Raw genomic sequence first — 11,520 nt, 5'->3', positions numbered from 1 at the left:
AGTTATTAGGATTGAACTTAAATAATTCTGACATCTATTAAAAATTTTTTTTTTTAAATTTCACTTTTTAGTCAAATTTGCCTTTTTCCATCGTCATTCATGAATTATATATTTTTTTGCTCACAAAGTCTAATATTTTACACTACAAATGAAAGAAAAAAAAACATTACTGATGAAAATTTGCAAGGTTTAGATAAAATATGGTCTGGATTTTCACTGAAATTTTCCTAATATACCTGGAAAAGTCCGGGAATTTTTTCTTTCTTTCTGAAATTAAGCGGGAATCCTGTTATAACTGTTTGAATCGGCTTACCCTCGTACACGTTGCATGCAGCTGCCAGAACTATCCTCCCGATAGCAATTTTGTAGTCTGAGTGTGCTGTGTTGTTACTGTTTTGCCATGTCACAGTCTCAGGCTTTTTGAATTTCTGAGGTTAGCAGATTTGGGTATCTTTTTTAGCGTTAGACTATCATAACATAAAGTAGTGCTATTACTAAACTGTAGACATTGTAAGGCAGCATTAATTTTTTATTTTTCGTACAAATTTACATCTTGAATGGATAAAAAAGTACATAAAATGCTCTGTACCAAATATTGGTTATTTAATATATTTATTCACCCTAGGTCATTTTTGAGAAATTCTTCATTTTGTAATGATTATAATTAGAGTTGTGATGGGATCATTGAATTTGAATTTAGCTAAAAAGTCATTGAATTGTATAGGGATATTGTATTTTTAATGTTATATACCTATAGAACCTCTTATCCGGAAATCGGAAAACCAGATAACCGGAATGAAATTCGAAACCGGAAATTAATTTTCTTCCATTAAAAAAAATGTTTTTTTCTTGCAAGATTTTGAGTCCATTTTGTTATTTAGAGCATACGGCGTATCGAGTTGACGAAAAAACTGATTTAGAGGATGGATCAGAAGCCGTTTGTAGACGAATCTCACATAAGCACAAATAGCTTATATATGTTATTAATGTTAATAATAACATATATAAGCCTGTATATAATTTTCATTTCATAATTTCTTTCCTTATTTAAACTTAAGTGTATTATTATTTATTATTTCTAAAACTATTTCAAAAAAATTTTTTAGTTTCGTTTTATAAACATTAAAAAAACGGCATTTTGTAGCGATTCAGAAAACCGGAAAAATCAGTTATCCGGAATCGCGATGGTCCCGATCGTTCCGGATAATCGGTTTTCTACTGTATTTGATTTAAAAAAAAACTGCCACTAACCCGGAATCTTGAAATTCAGGTAACAATAAATGCCAGTGTGTTACCGCAAATAAGTCTTGCATGTTCTTCTGAAATATAGTTAAAAACTAAGAGTTATATAGAATATAACATAGTATTAGACATGGCCAAGAAAATAAAATTTTGCACTTACCTTTGGTTGACTGATTATAGATTGTGCAGTCTGATTTACTTGTCTCTATTAGCTCAGGAGAAAATAAAACTGATTTCAACTTTATTGAACCTTAACAATCGATGACATTTTAATGGTTACCAAAACCAAGCACATGGTGTGTAGTGTTTTTATAAAGTGCTTAAAGGTACTTATTTTCATTTTTTAAAAACCCTTAAAGGTGCTTTATTTTATTGGGAGTTTTTAAAAAGTGCTTAATTTTCCCATTTTTGAAAATGAGAATTTTTTCTTTACTATGTCGATTTTTGCCTCGTATTATGCAAAAGCGTGCTTTTCACATTGTTCTATTCAGCATTTTAACAATTCCTTTGACCACAGTCCATTTTGGCTTACAATCGATCCTTAGTGTAAAATTGCTAATAATTTGATAAAATATTTTGGATTCTGCAGGTGCGTGGTGTGTCTACTGAGTTAGGGTCGGTGTGCACTCGCATGTGCAACTCCGCTGCATTTTGCAAGATATTCTCAATTTCAGGCTTCATTTTCCACTGTCTGATTTTGAACCAAAAAATCTTAATAATTTTATAATGGCTAATATAATCAAGAAGAGAGTTCTTTGTCAGAAACTAGTTATATTATCATGATCATATAAAGTCTTTGAAAATTATTTTGCTTTTTGTTAATGTATATAGTGCTTAAAAATGTTTTTTTTTTAGTACTTAAAAGGTGCTTATTTTTTGTTGAAAGATTTGGTTACGCACCCTAAAGCAAAAACTTGTGAAAATTTGATAATGAATATATTAAGATTGTTAGAGTTGTGATTATATTGTCTTACAACATACTTTATCAGAATTATGAAAATTGAATATCTTTCAAAAATTTAACGTCAAATAATAATAATCATAAGTATCTGGAACCTTGTGAATTTAAAATTCCGAAATTAGATTGCTTTTGTTGAACTTATTTGTTAATCTATTGACTCCAAGACTCATACTCATGAAAAACTCGTGTAACTTTTTCAAAAAGTTAAAAATTCAATTATTTCATTATTTTAAATTTATCTTAGCAAAACAGACTTTCTTGCCCACGAAGAAAAATTAATGTTACAAATAGTTATATTTTGATTTGAATTTATCCATTTTCAATTTTTTTTTAAAGTCATATTGTAGTCGTATTCGAAATGATCAATTTAATCGAAGCACCAGTTTCTACTTACTTTTTTTTTTTCTCTAAAGGTTACATTTCACCAGAGTGTTGCACTAACACAGTGCATAGCTGCCAACTCTACTGGATTTTCCAGTTTCTACTGGTTTAATAAAAATTCTCCTGGTTTTTGTAAATTTTAGAAAATTCCTTAAAATTGTGAGTAAGTTTCCGAAAAAAATCCCTTTTGAAATAGATTTTTTGGACCGATTATTATTGCTTGCTTGAATACTTAAATAAGTAATAAGAATACTTGATAATACTTAATAAGAGTACTTGAATAATTAAATAAGTATTAGTACTTAAATACTATTACATAATGAATCAAGCCTCATTTATAAAAATTAGTTTAAAACCTTTCATTTTGTTCTAAAATGTTCAGTTTATTTTTATTCAAAACTTTTTAAATTAATTAATAAATCTTTTAATTATCTTAGATTAGGGGTGCACAACCTTTTTGAGTGAAGGGCCACTTATACAGAAGGTTGGCTCACAAAGGGCCGCACATGTATTTAGACATGTTAATGACAAATGTAGTATTGTTTATTTAAACATTAGCGTTCCATTTTTTTTTTATCAATAAACTTAGTAATATCAATAACTTAGTAGTGTTCCATTATTAGAATTCATTCAAAAATAAAATAAACTTATACTTCTTTTTTACAAAAAAAAAAAAAACTTCCTATTTTTATCATATGAACAATAGATTTTTCAAAATAAATAAACATTGAAGAAAAGAATTGTTTTTTTTTTTATCATATCATGTAATACGAAAATTCATTTTAGAATTAAATTCTAATAAATAAAAAAAAAACTGCAATGCCCACAGAATGAAAGTAGGAAAAAGTTTAGTCATATTTAAGTATTATAAATTCAAATTAAATATTTTAATTGAAGAAAATTTATAGGTTTTAAACAAAAGCCTAAAATAAAAAAACTGTGATAGTTCAAAATAAAATTCAATGCTTATTTTGTAATGTACTTTATTATTTTATTTTATTAATTATTAGATTTTTTTTATATCGTAAACATTTTCCTTTTTTTTATCGAAAAAGATCACTTAAGCAATAAAAAATTGAAATCTAAATTACAAACAGTGAGCACTTTAAAAATTCACGTTTTCCGCCATTTTATGAATTTCTCAAGTTGCAATAATATTGCATTTAAATTAGGGAGGGATGTAACGAGTATTTGGCCATTCTGAGAAAAATTCAGTTGCTTGAATGATCAGTCCAAATTCGGCAGAATATTTTTTAGAAATGTATTTTTCTAAGTTTTTTTTTATTTTTGAATTTTTATAGATATTACTTTTTTTTCTTTTAAATTATAATCAGACAAGTCAATTTTGTCATTTTTTCGATACTTTGAGAATTGAGAAGGATTTTTTCCATTTTTTGTTACTTTTATTATAACCCAGCATTTTAACAGAACGTCTCATACATAGAAAAGTGTGATTTTCGGTATTAAAGTTTTGTTTCAGGAACTAAGAAAAATTTGTTTTTTCTGTTTTTCTTTTTTTAGGCATTTTTATTATGACTCAGCATTTTTTTTAAAAATAAAGTTACTAATAAAGTTTATTTTATAGCAATTTTTTTTCTTCTAAAATTATGGCAATGAGAAAAATTTAAATTGAGATTTTCGGCATAAGTTTTTCATTTTAAAAGTTAAGAACGTTTTTTCTATCTTTTTATTTTCTTTAAATAAAAAAAAAACTTTTGAAATTATACTTCTTATGCGACTTCCAACAAGGTTGCGTTAAACGTTTAACGCTACATTTTTATTGACCGGGAAATCAAGTGGTAGGATCAAGTTTTTCCCTCATTCATTTCCATATTGTTTGGTTCTCACAAGCATAAAAATTAAAAAATTCATAAAAGTATTGTTTTTCTATAAATATTTTTTCAGTTTGTTTTGATACACATAAAATTTAATAGGGAGCAGGAAAAAGAGTCGTTGAATAGAACTAGTGATCATTCTACGACTGCTGATTCTTCTACAATTAACGTCGCAGGTTACGAAGTTTAACTTCTTCCGCTCGGAGGGAAACCACGCACTTTTTTTAAAGACGTTTTCATTATAACGCAGTAATTTTTAATAGCATTTCTGATGACTTAATTCTTTTTTCTTGGCTTTTTCTGGTAATTGAAAAACTGAGATGTTCAGCTTTAAAATTTTTTTTCAAAAATTAAGATTGATTTTTATGTTCTCTGTTTCGCTTTTCGACATTTTCAAAAACGTTCTTGATTGACGTTCGTCTTGATTGACAAAAACGTTCTTTTTAGAGTTAATTTATGAATACGTTTTTCCAGGAAATATTATTCTGAGCATTAAAATTTTAGTTTCAGTGTTACTATGCTGCTAAAAGATTTTGCTATTTGGCCCCAAGTGTACGGCGTTCAGTCGATTTTTCTTACTTTTTTTTGCCGAATATTTTGTTTTTGACCAAATCACAATTCATTACCACATTCCACCAAATCATATTCGTTGCGGAAATAAAAACGAAAGAAAAATAACTAGGATTTACGATAAAACTGTACCGAAATACCGTATCAAAAAGTGATTATTTAATTGCGCGATTAACAATCACGTGTCGTAATAACATCATAGTTAAATAACAGGATCGTCAAAATCATGTGGAAAAGTATAGAAATAATTGGGAAAAAATATATTTATGCTGAACTCAGCACGAATAAAGCGTGTCAAATGCATGATTTAAAATTTGCATGTCGTAATAAATTAATTGGAATTTTTTATAATACGTGAGAATGCATAGCAATAACTGCCGAAAAAAATTTTTGAAAAAAAGAAAGAATTGCAAAAAAAAAAAAAAAAAAAACGATAAAAAATCACTTATATTTAAGATGAAATCGTCACAAATAAAGTACACGAAAAGTGATTATTTAAATTTGCGATCTAAAACTCGCGTCGTAATAAAAATTCGGGATTTTCGAAATCACGTAGGAAAGCGGAAATAACTGTTTAAAAAAAATAATTTATATTTACTATAAAATCGGCTTAAATGAAGCGCGTTAAACGTACATTTACTAAAGAATCTGTTAAAATTGATTGTGTCAAAACGTGATGACTTAAAAGGGATGATTAAAAATTGCCATTTTTTAAATTTTTTTTATTGTGTTTAGAAGCTTTCGCGGGCCGCACTTCAGTAGTCGAAGGGCCGCATTTGGCCCGCGGGCCGCAGGTTGTGCACCCCTTTCTTAGATGAATTAAATACTGATTACTATTTAAAATTAAGAGTAAACATAATGCATAACATTTCAAGTTCATTTATTGTCAATCATAACAGGAAAAGTTTGCAGTCTTTCTATTTTGATGACTCTAAAATTCCCTATGCATAAAATATTTACCTTGTGCATTATGAAACAATTAACATGAAATTTATATTATTTTGCAAAATCTCCTTTTTATTTTTTCTTATTCATGTTGGCAGCTATGACAGTGCCAATGGAAGTCAAAGTTAATTTAATCACATTAAGCTATAAAGTAATTGGAGTTAATTTTTTTAAATCAAATTGAGTTAATTTAGTAAAATATTGGAATGATGGATGAGATAAAGTGAAATATACAATCGAGGACAAAAGACAAATTTATTCTACAATCAAAATACCCTTACATAACCTCATCATTTACAAAACATAATGGCCAGTCGGAAATAGAAGGATTCAATACATAAGATCAGGATCACAGGTTGAACACCAAATTCCCTTGTTACCAAGACATGATTCTAATACCGATAACACATTTCTTTTGCTCATTGCACAAAACCCATTTCTAAAGAAAGTAAACCAATACGATATAAACTCGTAGCAGAGAATTATCTAAACTATTTAATAATATAATTTGTATATTCTATCCCTTAACGCTCTAAGTAGTTTAATTGTCACTTAAACTCTTATAATCAGATAGTAAATGTAAAAACTAAAATCAGTATATAACTTATTAGGACTAATTTACAGGAAAGTATTTGGAATAGGTGACCCCACACAGAATTACTCGTTAAAGAAATAAATTTTATTATTTTTACTAATTTGGCCTTTGATTTGCAAGGGCCCCAAAGTTGTTTTTTGATGAAAAAAAAACTGTAAAAATCTATTTTTTCAAAAGACTTGGCATAAGATATTTAGAGTTGTCATGTATGTTAAAGTTGTGAAAGTGTCACACATAGGTATGTATATTTTTATCATACATAGTGAAAAGTAACGCAACTAACATTGCATTTTTTTGACAAAGCAATTTTTAAAAATATTTAATCGATTTATGATTATGCTATTAAGTATTAAATTTAACTATTAGCGTTCATGCCAGTATTTTAAACTGTGAAATATATTTCATGTGAATTAACATTTCATAAAATTATTACCTTAACCCTTTCATGGGCCATTTATTTCTAGGAAAGGTAAATTAAAGTATTTTTTGAATTGAAATTGTTTTAAGAATAGTGATTCATATAAGAAAGAAAAAACCCATTTAGTTTATAAAATGGCAATTTTTTTGGTTTTAAATATATTTAACACGACCATATATTACTTATTGACTTACATTTTTCTTTATTTATAAAATAAATTTTATAAATGCTACTAACTTCAGAAAGAATGATGTATTTTATAACTTTTATATGTTTTTTTAAACTAACAAATGGTTACCAATTTTATTCAAACTCACTTCAAGAAAGCTGAAGTTATTACAAATGGAAACCTAAATTAATAGTGGTGGGAAGTATACTTCCCACGGCCTTCGAAAGAGTTAACTAAAATTTAATAAATAGTGCTTTTTGAAGTAAATAAGCCACACAAATGACTTATTAGAATGCTAGGGATGCTTTGCTAGGTACTTAATACAAATATCTTGTTTCCTAGTAATTATTAATCAATCTAACTAATCAATTTTACCAACAACTTTTACTCCATTAAATAATTACTAAATTAAATTATGAATTTCTGTATGATGTATTTCTAAAGGATTTAGGTTGTTTAGAATTTGCTGCTGTTTGAAAAATTATCTTTTGATATCGTGATAGAAATTCATGCATGTTAACTGAAACTTGACCAGTAGAGTGCCATGTAGTGGCCACCCAAATCTCTGAGTTCTGTAAATCAGTCCTTGCAACTTATTTAATGATACTGAATTAGAAAATAGTTTTTATTATAAGAAGGAAAATATTGAAACATATTAAATTTTTTATAGTATTGTATTCCTTTGTGCATTAAGGGCCTATATAGGATTCTCCTTCATATAGGAGTTTATAAACTACTCGATGAATAGAGTTTTTTTTATTGAAGTAATTTGTTAAACTTTTTATTGGAAGCTGACAGTTTGTCATGAAACCATCTGTATTGACTTTCGCTTTACTTCTCATCCTTATTAAAAAAATTTCCTTTATTTAAAGTTAAGTACCCTCACAACAACTAAGAGGATCCTTAATTTCATGACCAACTTCATGATGGTGGTCTGCATTAAGAGCCAGCTGTCTTTATTTCTTAGACAAGCTGGTATCTGAAGATCTTAAAGTGGGTAGGCTTCAAGCCACCATCAGGGATAGAACCCGGTTCTAGTTGTTGCATATTCATTTAAAACGAGTAAAATCATTTTTCTTGTCTTTTAAAGAAAACGAACGCAAATATTTACATTTAAGAACAAATCGTATTCATACATCTCATAGTCCATGATGTAATTTATTCTACTTTCCATCCTCTTACTCTACTCAATCAGACTGACGTTCAATTGAGAGTTTCGCCACTGAATATTTCATAGAATCACAAAGTTTCCTTTAAAATAACCTCTAATTTGGCGACTTTTATATAGTATCTTGTTTTGAAATTATTCATAATGAGGCAATTTGTTCAAACTGCTATGATATCTTTCGATTTCTTCGCCAAACTGGACGCTGGTGAATGTGCCACGTATTTACCAGATGATAACTTTTTTCTCAGTTCCGATCGTAGTTTTCTGTCCACCCAGGGTTGTTTTATGATGGTAGATATAAGAGCAACATTCAGCAAGAACAGGAACATGGAGACAACCACAAGATAGAAGCTGTACCCAACACAAGCCCTGTATTCAGAGACCCAGTGTTGATCCAATTCTTCTCTGGTCATTACGTTCTTTCGAAATTTTTGTAGGTATAAAAGAATCCAACTCAAAAAAGATACCATTGAGCAGATAGCTGAAATGTTTAAAAAAATGTTTTTGTCAGTCATTACTAAGCATATTAAATGAAAAATAAGATAATGCAACACATTAAATGCAATTTAATTTAGTTCTATTAATAACTGAAGCGCTTGGCCCAATTAAGTTATAAGTCACGCTTTTTCTAAAGGTGACATTTTTACATCAAAATATTGCTTAGATAGGTATTAAAATTTACCGAATTTCACAACAAAACAGCATAATACACAAACATCTTATTGCCAACTAGTTCAGTGATTATAGTAAAAAAAAAAAAAAAAATGATATCCAAGATTTCTTTCACGGAAAGCTTTATTATGACCATAAGCGTGGTTGCCTGGGAATGTATATCCTCCTCAATAACTAGAAATCTTTAAACGCCCCTTTCAATATTTCTAACAAATGATATTTTTATGAACCATTGTTCATTTAAATATATCAAAGTTAAAAACAAAATAGAGATCGAAATAATTAACCCTTTGCACTCCGGGGGGAGTCCTTTAATATGCCGTTTGAACTAATATTATATATATATAATATTTTTTTCATATCAGAACTGCTCGTAACTTTTGAGTTCTTCGTTCAAAGGTTGCGAGCAGTTTTGCAGTTTTTTGTATAGTTCCATTCTCATACTATTCAAGTATAGTCTTATGGATATCCATTTTTATGCTTTTTTATACATGAATATGCATTTCATGTATAATTTATGCTGAGAATGAAACTATACATATTCATGTATAGTTTCCTCATCATCATAAAAAATACACAGTAAACAATATTTCGCCTGTTTAGATATATATATTCGGTGAATATATATTCAGATTAGATATATATATTCAGAGTATATATATATAACTTCTAAACTATTTTTCCGATCGTCATGTGATTATTATTCATGAAAAATACATCAAAAACGATGTCTCATTTTCCCGTCTAGAAGGAATGCACTTCTCCCTCTCAAATTACTCCGTCCCGCAGTGGACTGATCGTTAAGACACGGTTCCCAGCAGATCACCGAAGTCAAGCATCACTGGCTACGGTCAGTGTGCGGGTGGGTGACCACTTGGATCAGTCTGCGTAGGAACCGAGGGTGTGCGGTATTGGTCCTCGTTAAACTGTGCTACCGTAAAGTGCTCGACTTCGCGTGCAGGTCGTCGGGCTACCGAAGCGGGGGTGCCATCCCCTCCGCAGAGGATCAAAATTGTGATGGCATGTCTTCGGATCATCCTCCGGGATGTTTCCCAGACCGTCGCCAATAGCCCATTGTGCAGCTCTAGTGCGACGTAAATTAACAACAACAATAACAACAACAACAAATTACTCCCATTTCCCTTCAAAAAATGGAAGTTGAGGTTATTATAATTTTCTCAAGAGATTGACTTTCCTTGTTTATCCCCAGGATGTGCGGTACTGGTCCTCGTTAAACTGTTCTACCTTAAAGTGCTCGACTTCGCGTGCAGGTCGTTGGGCTACCTAAGCGGGGGTGCCATCCCCTCTGTAGAGGATCAAAATTGTGATGGCATGTCTTCGGATCATCCTTAGGAATGTTTCCTAGACCGTCGCCAATAGCCCATTGTGCAGCTCTAGTGCGACGTAAATGTATTGTATTTTTCGCTTCTCATTAACTTGATCAGAACATTTCTTTCTCAAGTTCCTATTTATCATTTTCTTGTTATCCCCTAAACAATCTATATTTTGCAATTTTGTTCAATTTATTCTACTAAATTCTAATTGGCCAATGGGTTCTAGTAATTTCTAACTGGGTACTTTTCAAACCGAATCTCCCAGTCCTGCATTGCTTTACTCCAGGAATGAATATCAGGATGAATTTCAAAAATACAGCGAATGGACCATAGTGCTCTACTAAATTATCTGTCTATATAATTTTGGAATAAAATATAATAAATCAAAAGTTTTTTTAAAATTAATATGATAACAATTTAAGCTTTGATATAGTCTTTGAAAATATCAGTGAAAAGTGTATAGTACGGTCACTACTTCCTTAACTTCTGTCCTTTTCCCTTTGTCCCTTTTTCACTTTTTCCCTTAAACTGCGCAGGTTAAAGGGCGTTGTTTTTATGTTTATTTTATTTTAGTTGTGTCTCGCAGTCAGTTGTGTTATCTATTGGCTGTTATCTCTAGTTATTGAATTTTTACTTCAAGTAAGCTTTCGTTCGTACCACTCTTATGTATTTTTCTTGTTTTTATTCTTCCGTATTTGTTACTGTATTTTATATTGTATTCTTCTGTATTTTATATTGTATATTATGGATTCTATTCTTTTCCTGGACTCTGGCAAAACATTTGGGGTACAGAGAGGGCAGCAATTTTAGACTTTTGTCTTGCTCTCTCGATAGAAAAGGTTTTGCTTCCGCAGCTGGTACCCCCTGAAGACGTCAGCTTTGGTTGTCATATTTTTTTCATTGTCTCATTTTTGTATAGTATGGATTTCAGGAGAACTCCTCCAGACACCCGTCTCGCGCCGTGGCGGGTACCATGGTTACGAGGAAAGGTCACTTCGAATAGGGGTGTGAGGTGAATAGTTTTGTCTTAATCTTAGCGTAGGTCGTCGTAAGTAAACCAATCGACACCTTTTTTCTTCCATTTCATCCCCATTAGAAATGTGCTCTCGCTTGTTACCATAGCAGCAAACAGCCCCAAACTTTCAGTCTGGAGGAGTTCTCCTCAAAGCCGCACTGTACTAGATTCCAAGTGTCAATTTTTTTCCCAGAATAAAACAGATGACTTTTTCT

At 30.2% G+C, this 11,520-nt stretch overlaps 1 protein-coding gene across 2 annotated transcripts in view; it reads right to left on the bottom strand.

The window, feature by feature from the left end:
- Window positions 1-6,170: 6,170 nt before the first annotated feature.
- LOC107447234 (uncharacterized) overlaps window positions 6,171-11,520 on the bottom strand; it is a 57,949-nt gene continuing 52,599 nt past the window's right edge. Inside the window, exons 4-5 of one of the 2 annotated variants that reach the window (XR_015433688.1) lie at window positions 7,351-8,765; window positions 6,171-6,969 (exon numbers count right to left, since the gene is read on the bottom strand). Coding sequence is in view for 1 of the 2 variants with exons in the window: in XM_016062100.5 (XP_015917586.1) it covers window positions 8,443-8,765 (323 nt within the window). In the remaining variant the exon portion in view is untranslated. Of the gene's footprint in view, window positions 8,766-11,520 lie in introns of both variants that reach the window. The other variant, XM_016062100.5, reaches the window with a different exon arrangement.

This window comes from Parasteatoda tepidariorum, chromosome 5 (genome assembly GCF_982258835.1).
Source record: "Parasteatoda tepidariorum strain Cologne lab strain chromosome 5, Ptep-v5.0, whole genome shotgun sequence".
NCBI classification, from domain to species: Eukaryota; Metazoa; Arthropoda; class Arachnida; order Araneae; family Theridiidae; genus Parasteatoda; species Parasteatoda tepidariorum.
This window is presented reverse-complemented; position numbering and strand designations above follow the sequence as displayed.